Below are 16,280 nucleotides of genomic sequence, written 5' to 3' on the forward strand. Positions count from 1 at the left end.
GGTTGATAATTTAGATTTTAATACCCTTGTGTGACTAACTAAAAAAGTTCGTAAAAAATGCAATGTACTATACTACCTTATATACAAAGTTACAGCTGGATGATAAACTAATTTATATGTGCTTTCTCTAGAAAAAAGGTATTTTAAAAAACACATTAAAATAAGTAAAAAAACATTAGTTTTATGGGTAAGAGAAAGAGAGTGAAACGGAGATAAAAGCAGGAAGGAAGGGTGTGAGGGGGCGTAACAGAAAACGCGTTTCCTAAACGGGGTTTTTGAGCGACTGAAAGATTCTCCTTGTTTACTTCCTTTTATTTTTGTAACGGCCTCGTTTTCGCGAACAGTTACAGAGCAGCAGGGTTTGGTGATTTTCGTTGCGTTACTATTTTAGCTAGAGAGCAAGCAAGGAATCCAAAAGCTAGCTCGTGGCTTTTTCTCGACAATTAATAAATTCCCATTTAAAAGCCCAACACACCAGCAGTCTCCTCTTTAGAATGACTTCAAAGCCTCTTCGTTGATCGGTGAGAGAAGAAGAGGAGTGTTTAACAAAAGCTATTCAAAGCGCCTTTTGACTTTGCAGCGGAAAAAAAGAAGCTAGAGCTGATGACGATAGGTATGTTGATGGTATAGGCCGTGTTATAAGTTTTGTAAGTGGAAGTTGAGACATTAATATATTGGTGGGGGTGTAAAAAACAGGAGACGATATGTATGAAGAGCTGTGGAAGCTAAGCGCGGGACCTCTCGTTGATGTTCCTCAAGCTGAGGAAAGAGTTTATTACTTCCCTCAAGGTCACATGGAACAAGTAAAGCATATATATACTCCATCTTTCTATTTTTGTTATAGATATGGATTTTTATTTCTATTTTTGGTGGATGTTTATTTTTATTTTTCTTTTTGTTTGATTGTTCAGCTGGAAGCGTCAACGCAACAAGACTTGAATACTATGAAGCCTCTTTTCGATCTTCCTCCTAAGATCCTTTGCAGAGTTATGAACGTTCGTCTCCAGGTTTGTATTCTTTTTATTTTATTTTAAAGACCATATTTAGCTAGAATTGTTCGATTTAACCTAGAGGGAACTAACCTGGTGATGACTGATTGATGAATAGACATCATTGATATTGATTGAACCTTACAAAGCTAGAAAAGTTCAGGATCTTGTTTTGACTATATGATTTTTTTTTTATTTTTTTTCTTATTTTATCATTTGTGTTGGTGTTGTTAGGCTGAGAAAGATACGGATGAGGTATATGCCCAGATTATGTTGATGCCTGAAGAAACAGTGAGTGACCATTTCTTTTTTTTGTTGATTTCTTTCAACTTCTCTCAAATCCAATGAGTGCTAGTCTCTAAACGTTTTGTCATAAACTATACACCAGCTTGATGAACCTACGAGTCCTGATCCTTCTCTCCCTGAGTCTCAAAGGCCAAAGTTTCACTCGTTCACCAAGGTTTTAACTGCATCTGATACAAGCACCCATGGTGGCTTCTCTGTTCTAAGGAAGCACGCCACCGAATGCCTCCCTCCCCTGGTAACTAGCTAGGACCACCATTTGTGCATTAGTTTACTACCAAAATGGCTTCACATTGGACTTACAATATGAAAATTTCATTTTGCTGTTGACATCCTTTAGGATATGACTCAGCAAACCCCAACCCAGGAGTTAGTAGCTGAAGATGTGCACGGTTATAAGTGGAAGTTCAAGCATATTTTTAGAGGTGATGAATCCATTGAGGCTCATGCCACAGTCTAGGTGTTGTAATTACTGATCTTGTTTTTTTTAACCTAAACAGGACAACCACGGAGGCATCTTTTGACTACAGGGTGGAGCAACTTTGTCACCTCAAAGAAATTGGTTGCTGGAGACACCTTTGTCTTCCTCAGGTATATATATATACTTACACACTGCTCTGTTTCTTTTTGCTTTTCCAAGTGTTAATTTTGTATTTGAATTTTCCTAAACTATCCAGAGGTGAGAACGGAGAGTTGCGTGTTGGAGTTAGACGTGCTAATCGTCAACAGAGCAGTATGCCTTCATCAGTCATATCAAGTCACAGCATGCATCTCGGAGTTCTTGCTACTGCATGCCACGCTACTCAAACCAGAAGCATGTTCACCGTTTACTACAAACCAAGGTATAAAGTCACTAACATATTGGGAGGAGGAGTTTCTTCCACACTTTCTGCTTATTGATTCAGTCTCGGTTTGTGAAAAAAAAAAAACAGGACAAGCCAATTCATCATTAGCTTGAACAAATATCTAGAAGCAATGAACAATAAGTTCTCGGTAGGGATGAGGTTTAAGATGAGGTTTGAGGGAGATGATTCCCCTGAAAGAAGATTTTCTGGCACCGTTGTTGGTGTTCAAGACTGCTCCCCTCACTGGAAAGACTCAAAATGGCGATCCTTGCAAGTAAAAATAAAAACCACTTCCCTTCTTTTATTAGAATGTTAAACTGAAAATGTTAAAAAAAAAAAAAAAACTCAAATCAGTCTGGTACATGATTGTGTAAAGGTTAATTGGGATGAGCCTGCATCGTTTACAAGACCGGTTAAGGTTTCACCATGGGAGATGGAGCCATTTGTGACTTCAGAAAACGTTCCCCAATCAGTTAACAAAAGACCTCGTCACGTTAATGAAGTATCTGCACTTCTTGGTAAAGGCACACAATCTAATGTTTATAGCTTTCAACCTTTCCTAAGCTGCATATATCTCACTTTTAATGTGTGTTTTAGATGTAGGCGTAACAACTTCAAACCTTTGGAGCTCTGCATTAACACAATCATGCATCACCTCACAAAGGAATCCTCCTCAGTATTCTGATTGGCCAGTTAGCCCTTACTCAACACTCAACGGCCAAATGGTTTTCCAAGTGGACCAGAAGAAACATGAGACCACTGGCTGTAGATTATTTGGGATTGATCTGATGAGTCCCTCTCTGCCTGCTTCCGAGGAGAAAACTGCACTCATGCGACCAATAAACGTAAACAAACCGGACCTGGACAGCAACACAGACCCAAAGTCTGAGATTTCGAAACTATCAGAGGAGAAAAAGCAGGAGCCTGCGCAGGCATCACCGAAAGAGGTTCAAAGCAAGCAGATCAGTTCGTCAAGAAGCCGTACCAAGGTATGTATGTAACGAAACACTTGTTATGCACCATAGACGAATACATAATCTTGATATATATATATATATATATATATAAATGAAACACAGGTGCAGATGCAAGGCGTACCAGTGGGCAGGGCTGTGGATTTAACGTTGCTAAATGGGTACGTTGAGCTTATAGACGACCTTGAGAAGCTGTTTGACATAGAAGGAGAACTCAAGAGTCGTAATCAATGGGAAATAGTGTTCACTGACGATGAGGGAGATATGATGCTTCTCGGTGATGACCCATGGCCGTAAGTGACACACTCTTATTCAATAGAAAGAAAAAAAAAGAAACTCATTTCTGTTGATGAGGAAATCAAAATGGCTTTTTTTTTTTGTTGTGGATGCAGTGAGTTCTGTAACATGGTGAAGAGAATATTTATATGGTCAAAAGAAGAAGTGAAGAAAATGACGCCAGGGAACCAACTCCGGATACTGTTAACGGAAGTTGACACGACAGTCTCCAAAACAGAGAACTATTCCAACTAATTTCTTGACACTCTCTGTGTCTCAATTCTTATCAGGTTTGTCTTTGTTCTGTGTCTGTGTTTTATCGCGAGGTAGGCTTAAAACAGAAAAAAAACACGTCTTGTCACAACAAAAGTAAAGGCTTACAAAAGGGTGTTCATGGGTTTCTTTCTATTTTTCAAGGTAGGCTTCTCTGTAAGGTTTTATTATTTTTCCTTATTAGAAACTTGTGTGTGTAAGAGATACGAGGATGTAACAAACAGAGAAGTAGAAAATAAGATTGTGAATAACTGGGGATGTTTGGATTATATAAGAGGGATATAATCCCCATGGCTTGTGTAAGCCTTTGTGTTCCCTTTGTTTCTTTTAGTTCTTTTTTGTCTTTGTTATTTTTCATGCAAGTATCAATGTAATATTATGTTGTCAGAAACAGAATTTCAAGCACGTTTTCTCCTTTATCACCTCAGTTTTTTTTAAGTTTTGTTTTGTTTTTCTTTATTTTTCTCTCTTATTTGAAACTTGTGGTGTAAGATACAAAGGTGTAACAAAGGGAAAAGAGAAAATGAAACTGGACATGGAAGCAGCAGTAAATACATAGTACTAACTACTAACAAGTTACATAGCATAGTTTTAACAAGTTACTTATTTGAATAAAAAACTATTGCTGAAAAGGTTTCAGGTTATCTCTAAGTATACTATATATATATATATATATTATACACATTTACATACAATTTTTTGCAAGCATAGTGTTTGTCCATAATCAATATTAATTTTTCTGTGGTGGCCACCGGGGTTAGCGTTAAATCACAAGAATACATGAATTGTTGTTGGTTTCGTGAGATTAGTCTTGGAGAAGCATGAGACCCACGGTTATCAAAAAAAAAATTAATTTTCCTAGCTAGAAGTTAAAAAAAGTTAGCATACGCGTCACATGAATTGTGAAGGCAGCACTGAACTATGACATTTTCTCATCCTTTTCAAGATAGAGAATTTTAACTCGTCTTCTCCATTGAAAATGTCAATATAAGATGCATACTATAGTATTTATCCTAGGACGCTCGCCTATTATCAAGTACTATATATATAGTATTTTCTCCAAAGGCATTTGTTTTCACCATAGTTATAGATGAAACCTCAGAAAAAACACTCGGCAGCCCTCCACACGTGTCATCCGTGCCGGCGGACTATTCCGTACAGAATATACGCCGTAATTCACACGTGTGGTATCATATCCCTCATGTACCACCATGCACACTCACTTGCCACAACAGACACAACACTAACAACATCTCTTCTTCTCATCTCTGACGTCGTTCTCGCCTTCATGTGGGCCACCACAACGTGCCTCCGGTTCAACCCGGTTCACCGGACCGAGTACCCTAAGAGATATGCAACTAAACCGAAGGAAGACTTTCCAAAGCTGGACGTGTTTATATGCACGGCTGATCCATACAAGGAGCCTCCGATGATGGTAGTGAACACTGCTTTATCAGTGATGGCATACGACTATCCGTCCGATAAGATATCGGTCTACGTGTCGGATGATGGAGGCTCGTCGTTGACTTTGTTTGCTTTGATGGAGGCTGCCAAGTTCTCTGAGCATTGGTTGCCTTTTTGCAAGAAGAATAATGTTCAAGATCGATCCCCTGAAGTTTATTACTCATCAAATTCACAACATTGGACAAATGAAGCTAAGAATCTAAAGGTGCGTATATTTTATTATATTAATACATGCCAAGTTATGTACTAGAGAAACTACATAAGCCTGATATTGTACATCAGTACGTAGACATACAAAATAATCTTTATACGTTGAAACAGACGATGTATGAAGATATGAAGAAGAGAGTAGAACATGTTGTGAATAGTGGCAAAGTTGATAATCGGCATGACCATCCTACTTTTATTAAGGTATTTTATCACTCAAAATTTATTTCCTTTCAAGTTATGCTAGCTACTACGCTATGTATATACTGTAGGATTAAATAAAAATGCCTTTTAATGTTATCTTAAGAAAAACAAACATTTCTTTTTTTTTGTCAAAAAAAAGAAACAACAACAAACGTTTCTATATTTACATAATAAGATCTCATCGGTGGGGGATCGTATAGGTGCTACAAAGTGACGAGACAGAGATAATGCCGAACCTAATCTATGTATCAAGAGAGAAGAACAGAGCTACACCACATCATTTCAAAGCCGGTGCTCTTAATACCTTGGTTGTTATCAACTAAACACTCCCTTAAACTTGGTACCGGTTCAGTCTTTCGTTAACCACATGTTTTATGTTTTCATTGTAGTTACGAGTATCTTCGGTGATGACAAACTCACCAGTAATTCTAACGCTAGACTGTGACATGTACTCAAACAATCCAAGAACTCCGCTTCATGCTCTATGCTACTTGTCAGACCCTAAACTCAATTCTAGTTTAGGATTTGTGCAGTTTCCTCAGACGTTTCATGGAGTAAACAAAAACGATATCTATGCATCCGAGCTCAGAAGCTCCTTTGTCATCAATATGGTTGGGTTTGATGGGCTTATGGGCCCAACGTACGCGGGTACTGGGTGTTTCTTCAATCGACGGGCTTTTTATGGACCTCCGACTAGTTTGATTTTACCTGAGGTTGATGAGCTTGGACCAAATTGGGCTGCTGATAAGCCTATTAAGGCCCAAGATGTTTTGGCATTGGCGCACGATGTAGCTTCATGTAACTACGAGCTAAACTCCAATTGGGGATCCAAGGTTAGCTGTTAATAACAGAATTTTCAAAGCTTCTTGATCTATTATTTTTGGTTGTTTATGTACATAATTATCATGATATTTGAAGTTTTAGCTATACAGATAGGTTTCAATACGAGTCAAAGGTAGAAAGGTTACGACATAGAAAAAAAAAAGAGAGGACTCAAACATAGGTTATATATGTACATAAATTTCATGATATTGTTCATAACTACACCGATAGGTTTCAACTAGGGGTCAAAGGTAGAACAACTACAACAGAGGTTATATGCTATCTAAACGTTTATGTGAATTGACTAGGACATGTACCCTAGTGGTGGTTTATGACAATACTACATCATGAACATATAAGAACAATAAGTTTCTCCAGTATTAGTGTATTTGATCTTTAGAATTGGTGTTTGTTTTTTTGATTTATATGAAACACAGAGAATATTCTATATCATAATAGATAACCTAAATATAGGTCTTATTAGATAATATTAATCATATTTCAATCATTACAATACCTTTATGTTTAGCTATTTGTATTATATAACTCCAGTTCAATCATTTAAAACTATGCAGATTGGATTTAGGTATGGATCTTTAGTAGAAGACTACTATACAGGATATAAACTCCATTGTGAAGGGTGGAGATCAGTCTTTTGCAGCCCTCGCAAAATAGCATTTTATGGAGATTCTCCAAAATGCCTAATTGATGTAGTAAGCCAACAAAAAAGATGGACTATTGGACTTCTTGAAGTTGCCTTCTCGAGGTGTAGCCCTATCTGGTATGGGGTCAGATCAACCGGCTTATTAACGGGCATAGGCTATTGTCAGTATGCATTTTGGGCGTTTTGGTCAATTCCTCTTGTCATCTATGGATTCTTGCCCCAAGTGGCCCTCATATATGGAGTTAGCGTCTTTCCCAAGTCATCGGATCCTTGGTTTTGGCTTTACATCTTCTTGTTCCTCGGTGCATATGGGCAAGATCTAGTAGATTTTGTATTAGAAGGAGGAAATTGTCACGGCTGGTGGAATGATCAAAGGATGTGGTTGATTAGAGGATTATCTTCATTCATCTTTGGTTTCATAGAGTTCACCCTTAAAATTCTAAACCTTTCTACACATGGATTCAACCTCACTAGCAAGGTCAATGATGATGACAAACAGATTAAAAGATACGAGCAAGAGATGTTTGATTTTGGGGGCCCTTCGACTATGTTCATCCCTATCACTATGGTGGCGATCATCAATCTGTTTGCCCTAGTCTATGGGATGTATGGTATATTTGTTTGCAGTGAAAGACTCGGGCTTGAGTTGATGTTGGTAAGCTTTGCGGTGGTGAATAGCTGGCCGATATATATGGCTATGGTACTTAGAGAAGATGATGGAAAATTACCAAAATTTGTTTGTATACTAGCTGGGATCTTCGCTTGTTTTGTTATTGTGTCAGGTTTCTTCTTCCTCAAGTAACTATACCTATTAGGGGTTTGTAGTTTCACAATGTATGGATTGTGGTAAACTAGAAGCAAGTAATGAACCTATGTAGCGAATAATATGATGACCATCTCTCACATTTTGGCATCTTTCTAAAGATATTTTGGAACAACAAAAAACATGTAAATTGAATTTTGAAACTAACTAAAAACAATAACACACAATATCAGTGTGACAGTGTTGATAAACACAAAGATTCCGTACACACACACACATTTATGAACATTAATATTGTGTGTGGAAGTTTTTTTGTTATTTTGGGTTAAAAATTGTGTGTGGACGTGGAACTGAAGGTGGAAGTTCAATTGTCTCTAATCATATATCTTTATTATTAAAATTAAACTATGGTAAGTACCATAGATAAAATGATAAATAAAAATCATTTGAAAACATGAATAACAGATTAAATATTTTTATTTACATATTTATTCATTGTATTTACAATAAGTTAAGTACTTCCTTTTGGATTTTTTTTTATTTTTTTTTAAATTATGTCGTTGCATTTAAAATCAATTTATATTATTAAAACTGAATTATCTTTTAGTAATGTTTAGAAACATAGATAACAAGAAAAATGAGAATTGTTTGGAAATATGGATAGTAGATTAAGTATTTCATTTTATTTACACATTTAACTATTTTATTTACAATAAGTTAAGTATTTTTATATTTTTTACTTACAGATTTTATCACTGCATTTAAATTTAATTTAAATTAATTAATTATAATGGTTATTGTTTTTTGTTGAACATAAAAAACAAATTGAAATATATAGTATATATTATATAAAATAATTTTAAATATAAGATTACTTTATTTAGTTTAGTCATATATAAAAATTTCAAGAATTTAATTTTCAAGAAAACAAAATATCATAAATTAATAATAATTCGTAGAAAACTAATGTAAAACTTCAGATTTTTAGTATGTTGTTATTTTAAAATAGATTAACAAAAAACAGATTAATATATGTATAGTACAATTATATCAAATTGCATTAAATTATAAAATAATATAATATTATGTACAAATAAAAGTTATTATCAAATATCTATATTATAAAATAATATATTGTATTCTATATGTAAACTACAAAACATAAAAATATACATGTGATTCTTTTTTTAAAGTCAACGGTTTATAAATTTAAATATAAAGTTAAATCAAATATTTGTGATGGACGCAGATCAAGTTCTATTAATTGTATCAGAAGATAAGATTTAGGCAGACGCGTGGCATCATGAATAGGCAAGGAGGTAGTGACTCATAGTCATCCATTTTCAAGTTAGAGAATTTTAACTTAATTTCTCCATTGAAAGTCGCCACACACCATATTTGAGAAAACAAAATATCTTCCCTTTTTTGATTTTTAGTTATTCTAAGACTCGCCATTAATTTACTATATATGATTTCTCGGAAACCATTTCTTTTAACTACAAAAATGGAACTTCATACTAGTGAAAACTCAGCAACCCTCCACACGTCTCACACGTGCCGGCGCACCGTTCTATACCGATGCTACGCCGTTATTCAGACTTGTGGCATCATAGCCCTCATTTACCACCATGTACATTCACTTCTCACAGAACACACAGTTCTACTAACATCTCTTCTTCTCATCTCCGACGTCATTCTCGCTTTCATGTGGGCCAGCACAACGTCCCTCCGGCTAAACCCGGTTCATCGAACCGAGTACCCTGAAAAATATGTTGCAAAACCGGAAGAGCACTTCCCGAAGCTAGACGTGTTCATATGCACTGCTGATCCTTACAAGGAGCCTCCCATGATGGTGGCCAACACGGTCTTATCAGTGATGGCTTACGGTTACCCGTCTGATAAGATCTCGGTCTATGTATCGGATGATGGAGGATCTTCATCAACGTTGTTTGCTTTGATGGAGGCTGCTAAGTTCTCTGAGCATTGGTTGCCTTTTTGCAAGAAGAATAATGTTCAAGATCGGTCTCCTGAAGTTTATTTTTCCTCGAAGTCAAGTTCTTGGACTGAAGAAGCTGAAAATCCACTACAAGAAAAGTCTACATTGATAGCATATTGTTATAGCACGTTTTACTGAACTGCTATCGTAGATGGCTTAAAATTTTACGTATTATATAACAGCGTTAAATAAACGCTATAATAGATGGAAACCTAAGATAGCACTTAATCAATGCTATTCTGAAAATGAAGTGAGCGGGAAAATAAAATTCCCGATACCGCCAACACTTAGCGGGTAATTAGATGTAAGCGCCCAAAATATTATTTAAGCGGCTTCGGAAATATTATCAAAGACATATAATAGCATTTTTATAATGCTAAAAAAGCTATTCGAAGCCTTAAACTCCAAACATGATTTTCAACCCTAAACTCTAAATACAACCCTTAAAACTTTATTTTTCATATTTTAACTTCAAATCTTAAAATTAAACTCAAAATTTCATCTTTTTAATCTTGAACTATAATTTACTAAACACAGATCTTTTATCTTCAATGAAACTCTTTATTCTAAACCATTACTTCAAACATAAACTATACATCTGATACTCTAAGTATACACTTCAAATCTAAATTATTAAAAATTTAATTACAAATCTTATATCTTTTTTTTTTTTTTTTTTACAAATCTTATATCTAGTCTTCAGATCTTTTATTTTCCAACTTTAATCCAAAATACTAAACTTTAACCCTAAACCTCATATTCCAACATCCAAACCTTAAAACACAAAACCAACTTTTACTCTTAATCATAATTTCTTTTAAACAATTAAATCTAAATTTAAACTCTTCAACTTTAAAATCAATAATAGAAATTTATAAACGAATTACAAATCAGATTGAACTATAAATCAGATTTCAGTATAAACATACAAATTTTTAAAATGATGACCAAAATCATAATCTTGATATCAATTTAATATTTTCAAATTTAAACATCAGTTCTTAAAATCAATATCAATTAATCATGTTAAAAAAATCAAACTTTATATTTAAATTATAAAATACAAAATTTATATAAAATATAACTAAGAAAAATTACTTACAAAACAAATTATCAAATAATGAAGAACAAAACAAAAAGAAAGATAAAAATTTCTGACCAATAAAATTCAGATGCATGGATCACAATTCTTAGCCACTAGATTAACTTAGATCTAAAGGCTGAGATTTATTCTTTTTTTTTTATCTCTCTCTCTTTCTCTCCACGACAGATCTCATCTCATTCTCTTCTCTTTTTTTTTTTCGATTCTTCATCTTCTCCTTCACTCTCATATCTCTCATTTCTCCCATCTCTGTCCCACCACGTCTCCTCCTCGTCTCACCACCACCACGTCTCCTCCTCTTTCACCACCACCGAGTCTCCTCCTCTGATCATCACCGGGTACTCTATATCTCTCTGTCTCTCTCTGTTTCCTCTGTCCCGCTCTCTCTTCTCTGTTTGCTATCTCTATTTCTCTCTCTTTATCTCTGTTGAATATTTTTTTTTGTTCTTGGCAGCTTCGATTCACGGTGTACCGGATACCACGGCTTGGATCTGAGAACACGCCGGAGCTGAGCATGACGACCTGGGCAGAACAAGACGACGCGGAAATAAGTTGCAGACTTGTGCTCGGGGTTGAATCCGCGAGGAAGAAGAAGTCAGAGTTCTCGAGTAGGTTTGCAGCGGCTCACGGTGGTGACATATTGACGTAGCTGGGAGTGGTGAAGGAAGATGAAGAAGATTCAGGTGGTGAAGGAAGATGAAGAGGCTTAATGGACGTAGTTGAAGGCGGCTGTGAGTTAGAAAGATAGGGATTTTTTTTTTTTTTTTTAGGTTTAGTTCTTTTGTTTGGTTTAGTGTAAACATAGTTAGTGGTTTGACTTTATTTTTGGTTTCTGGTTTAGTTTTGTAAACCTGAATATATTTGTAAACCAGTTTTAGTTATAAATAAAATTTATTATATTTTAAATTATAAAACAATTTTGATTTAGTTCCCAATTATTTTATTTTTATTTTTACTATAATTATTTTTTTTATTATATAATGATTTATCGTAACACGAAAGTACTGCTATAGTTAAGCTAAATAATATCATCCAAATATTGCTATCGTATCTGTATATTTTGTAGCGTTTAAAAAATGCTATCATATAAGGGGTACCTACGATGGCTGTCGATAACATAGCATTTATGAATTCGCTATGAAACCTCTACTATAGCATATTTCTCGTGCTAAGAATATACATATTTCTTGTAGGGATCTCAAGGTATTTATTAATTATTTATTGTTATAATCTACATATCGCCTAATCTCTCATAATTCAATCAAATAAAATTTCTTAAAATTACTCATTTTCTTAGTTATTTTAGTTATAAGAATTTATTGAAATATCTCATGTTGAAGTTCCTAAGTGAAATATAAAGTACGTAGGCTTCTAAAGTAATTATAAAGTATTTACTAGCTCTAATTTAAGGACTTACTAGAAGAGGTCATCCTAATCATTTAGTTCATTATCTCTTTGGTTATAAGAACATCTCCACTTGAAGTTTTCACAAAAAGTTCCTCTTCTAACGGTACTACTAATCATTTAATCCATTCACACTTACTACTATCTTTAGTATGCAATTGTTAGCTTTTAAAACAAGATTAAGCAATTTCCTAGTTCTTTTTCTTTTTATCGAAAGCAATTTCCTAGTTCTATATCTCTACTTTCTTCCCAAAATTGTAAGCCTACAAGGCTGTCTTGTAATATTTTACATGCTTTTAGTTGGATACCTAGCGAAAGAAAAAAAAAGATATGCAAAGTAATCAATTTGTGGTGAAACAGAAAATGTATGAAGATGTGAAGGAGAGAGTAGAACATGTGGTGAGTACTGGCAAAGTTGATCGATATCAGTTTCGTGAGGTCTTCGATTTGTGGGACCATAAATTCACTTCTCAGGACCATCCAAGTATTATTAAGGTGAAATTTAATAAATCATTATATATTTGTTTATATTTTGAAACAAAAGTTTATACAATAAGACCTCATTTTTCTTCTAATTCATGGGTAGGTGCTACAAAATAACGCGACAGAGATAAAGCCAAACCTAATATATGTATCAAGAGAGAAGAGTAGACCAACACCACATCATTTCAAAGCCGGTGGTCTTAATACATTGGTATGCACTAAAACCCTATCATTTAACAGTTTTCGGTTCAGTTAACTAGTCTTTCGGTTTAATCTTTTCATTAACAACATGTTTTATTTTCTATGTAGTTACGTGTATCGTCGGTGATGACAAATTCACCAATCATTCTAACACTAGATTGTGACATGTACTCAAACAATCCCACAACGCCTCTTCATGCTTTGTGCTATTTTTCAGATCCTAAGATTAATTCCGGTTTAGGATTTGTGCAATTTCCTCAGAGATTTCAAGGAATAAACAAAAACGATATTTATGCATCAGAGCTCATACATCCGTTTGACATCAATATGGTTGGGTATGATGGGCTTATGGGTCCAATTCACGTGGGCACTGGATGCTTTTTCAATCGACGAGCTTTCTATGGGCCTCCGGCTAATTTGATTTTGCCTGAGTTAGATGAACTTAGGCCTAATAGGATTGCGGATAAACCCATTAAGTCACAAAGTATTTTGGCATTGGCACACGATGTGTCTGGATGCAACTACGAGCACAACACCAATTGGGGATCCAAGGTAGATCATAAAACTAATAACCACAATCTCTTTATTTTTCCCGCTTAATATCTACATTTCAAATTATCATGCAAAACTATGCAGATTGGATTCAGATATGGCTCGTTAGTAGAAGACTACTACACAGGGTTCATGCTCCATTGTGAAGGATGGAGATCAATGTTTTGCAGACCCCAAAAAGCTGCTTTTTATGGAAGTGCCCCAAAACGCCTAACAGATGTAGTGTGGCAACAAATGCGATGGTCAATTGGTCTTCTTGAAATGGGCTTTTCAAGGTATAGCCCATTCACCTACGGTTTCAAGTCATTGGGCCTGTTTACAGGCTTAGGCTATTGCTACTATGTGGTTTGGCCCTTTTGCTCAATTCCTCTTACGGTTTACGGGATTTTACCTCAGCTTGCCCTAATATATGGGGTTAGAGTGTTCCCCAAGCCATCAGACCAATGGTTTTGGCTTTACATCTTCTTGTACCTTGGTGCATATGCGCAAGATCTAGCAGATTTTTTGTTGGAAGGAGGAACTTGTCAGAAATGGTGGAACGATCAAAGAATGTGGTTGATAAGAGGACTCTCTTCATTCTTCTTTGGTATGATAGAGTTCACTCTCAAAACCCTAAACCTCTCCACACCTGGATTCAATGTCACCAGTAAAGCCGACGGTGATGATGAACAGAAGAAGCGGTACGAGCAAGGGATCTTCGATTTTGGGCCCTCTTCGTCCATTTTCTTGCCCTTGACCGTAGTGGCCGTCCTGAATTTCTTTGCTTTCGCTTGGGGGCTTTATTGCCTTTTCGCATTGGGAGAAGGAGTCAGCCTTGAGCTGATGCTTGCAAGCTTTGCGGTGGTGAATAGCTTGCCTATCTATGAAGCCATGGTGTTGAGGAAAGACGATGGAAAATTACAAAAAGGTATTTGTTTCTTAGCTGGGATGTCAACACTTGTTCTCATTGTGGCAGGTTACTTTTTCCTCAAGTAACTTCATCCGTTTAACGTTTTCGTTTAAACCAATAAGTCCTCAAGCAGAAGACACAGAAATATGTAACCACTTTGTAAATGTGATGTAATACATTTTGGTCTCTTGCATCATCAAAATCTAATAAAAATTGAAGATTTACAATTTTTGTATTGATGATCTACTCACTAACAAAATTTGTATTTGCTTATTTCTTTCGGGTTTATGAGTCAAACCGGTGAAGTTTGAGAAGAGTCTGGATGGTCGTTGTCGTCCGCAGAGGTTTTGGTCGAAGTGATGAAGACAGAGGAGCGACAGAGAGGGCAAGTGGTGTGAGAATAGAGCCAAAGGTGAATACAATCAAGATGAAATATGTGTTTGCATGAAGGCATTTCCACCAACTCTTCCTTTAACTCGAATTCTCCCAAACATACGCAACATCTGCACCAATTTTTTCATTAAATTAGTCAAACTTTCGATTCACCAAAACAAGCAACAGCCAAAGATAATATGAAACACAAATACATGAAAATATTATTAGGACTTCAAATAAATCTTGATTTTGGTCTTATCTAGAATTTAAACTTTCCGTCTTTACTTTTAATATTCCTTAGCTTTAAGCAACGGCCTAGAAACACTTATGTGTAAAGGGCATCTCAAATTCTCAATTCGTATATTTCAACTTCCAATAGGATCATTAATTCTCAGACATCTCAATTCGTATATCAACTCTGTTAACATGATTTTTAGAAGAATCTTGATAATTAAAGTTCAGCCTCATGAGAATTCATAAATGGTAAGATTAAATATGCCACGTAGAAGATTTGATAGATTCATATGAATATGAAGGCACTGAAACGATCTCTATGTCCCTAGTTCCTACGAACGAAGTAAGAGCAACTTACAGAGAATCTCTTGTTTCTAGCTCTTCGTTGAAAAATATGACATGAAGCTTGTCTTTGAGCTCTACTTTCACATCTAACAAACAAACCTGCAAAATATAACACAATCAATGTCAACACTATTCTTCATTAAACTTCATATAACATGATACCATGATATTAGCAACCTCAAATCCCCATGAGAAATATGACCAAAGACTACTATTTCCTGGCGTGAATGATTCGGTGCTTTTGAATATATGTATATATCTACAGAGACATTGTGAGACTTACCGAGGTTAGATGAGAAGAAGGCTGGTGGGTCGAGGAAACAGGAAGAATCATTGGAGGAGAAGAGGAGAGAGCAGAGGCTCTTCTCTTAAGGTAAAAAAGGTAGAACAGAAGGAAGAGAATGATGGAGAATAAGATGGGAATGGAGAATATGAAGGCTTGATAGAGTTTGAGTTGAATTGCTTGTGGATATAGGTGAGGTGGGATTGGTGTTTGAGGATCAACCATAATTTTTAGTTTTTGAAATCACACCCAACAGAAAGAAATAAAATTGAAAGGAAAAGACCCAAATGAGAAATGAGAGTTTTGATGGAAGTTGAAGAAGCACAAGATGAAAGTATATATAGATACCCAAAAGCAGGTAACTGTACAGCCATATTGGATTTGGACTAGGATTCTATAATGATATAAAATATCTATAAAAAATTCTAGTAAAATAAAAGTACCTTGTGAATGCATTTTATGTACCAAATATAACAATTTATATTTTTAGATTAAGAGTGTGTTATTTTAAAACTAGATAATTCTTGAAAATAAAAACTCAACATATATCCTAAAACAGGGGTTAGATATGATGACATAAGAAACTTAAACTGTACATATCCCATGTGATGTGAATACATGTTTATTTGCAT

The 16,280-nt window shown here is 35.3% G+C and overlaps 4 protein-coding genes across 4 annotated transcripts; 3 read left to right on the top strand and 1 right to left on the bottom strand.

Annotated features, from left to right (window-relative positions):
* Positions 1-229: 229 nt before the first annotated feature.
* Positions 230-3,976, top strand: LOC108841678 (auxin response factor 9). Its single transcript, XM_018614438.2, has 13 exons — positions 230-613; positions 697-803; positions 912-1,007; positions 1,224-1,280; positions 1,378-1,530; positions 1,633-1,717; positions 1,793-1,883; positions 1,970-2,134; positions 2,225-2,411; positions 2,514-2,655; positions 2,735-3,126; positions 3,217-3,404; positions 3,504-3,976. Exons 1-13 carry the CDS (start codon positions 604-606, stop codon positions 3,640-3,642), a joined length of 1,812 nt encoding a protein of 603 aa, XP_018469940.1. The 5' UTR covers positions 230-603; the 3' UTR covers positions 3,643-3,976.
* Positions 3,977-4,734: 758 nt separating this feature from the next.
* On the top strand, positions 4,735-7,882 carry LOC108841676 (cellulose synthase-like protein G2). Its single transcript, XM_057003178.1, is given in 6 exon segments — positions 4,735-5,333; positions 5,414-5,535; positions 5,736-5,843; positions 5,925-6,368; positions 6,933-7,773; positions 7,776-7,882. Coding segments are annotated over 6 exon segments (2,169 nt in total). The 5' UTR covers positions 4,735-4,750; the 3' UTR covers positions 7,847-7,882.
* Positions 7,883-12,369: 4,487 nt separating this feature from the next.
* LOC108841675 (cellulose synthase-like protein G2) lies at positions 12,370-14,638 on the top strand. The gene is made up of 4 exons (XM_057003177.1): positions 12,370-12,781; positions 12,873-12,980; positions 13,079-13,522; positions 13,607-14,638. Exons 1-4 carry the CDS (start codon positions 12,617-12,619, stop codon positions 14,495-14,497), a joined length of 1,608 nt encoding a protein of 535 aa, XP_056859157.1. The 5' UTR covers positions 12,370-12,616; the 3' UTR covers positions 14,498-14,638.
* On the bottom strand, positions 14,542-15,964 carry LOC108841681 (probable E3 ubiquitin-protein ligase RHA4A). The gene is made up of 3 exons (XM_018614441.2): positions 15,649-15,964; positions 15,379-15,464; positions 14,542-14,914 (listed from the first exon to the last, which is right to left on the bottom strand). Exons 1-3 carry the CDS (start codon positions 15,871-15,873, stop codon positions 14,704-14,706), a joined length of 522 nt encoding a protein of 173 aa, XP_018469943.1. The 5' UTR covers positions 15,874-15,964; the 3' UTR covers positions 14,542-14,703.
* Positions 15,965-16,280: the final 316 nt, after the last annotated feature.

Source organism: Raphanus sativus, chromosome 2 (assembly GCF_000801105.2).
Source record: "Raphanus sativus cultivar WK10039 chromosome 2, ASM80110v3, whole genome shotgun sequence".
Taxonomy (NCBI): domain Eukaryota; kingdom Viridiplantae; phylum Streptophyta; class Magnoliopsida; order Brassicales; family Brassicaceae; genus Raphanus; species Raphanus sativus.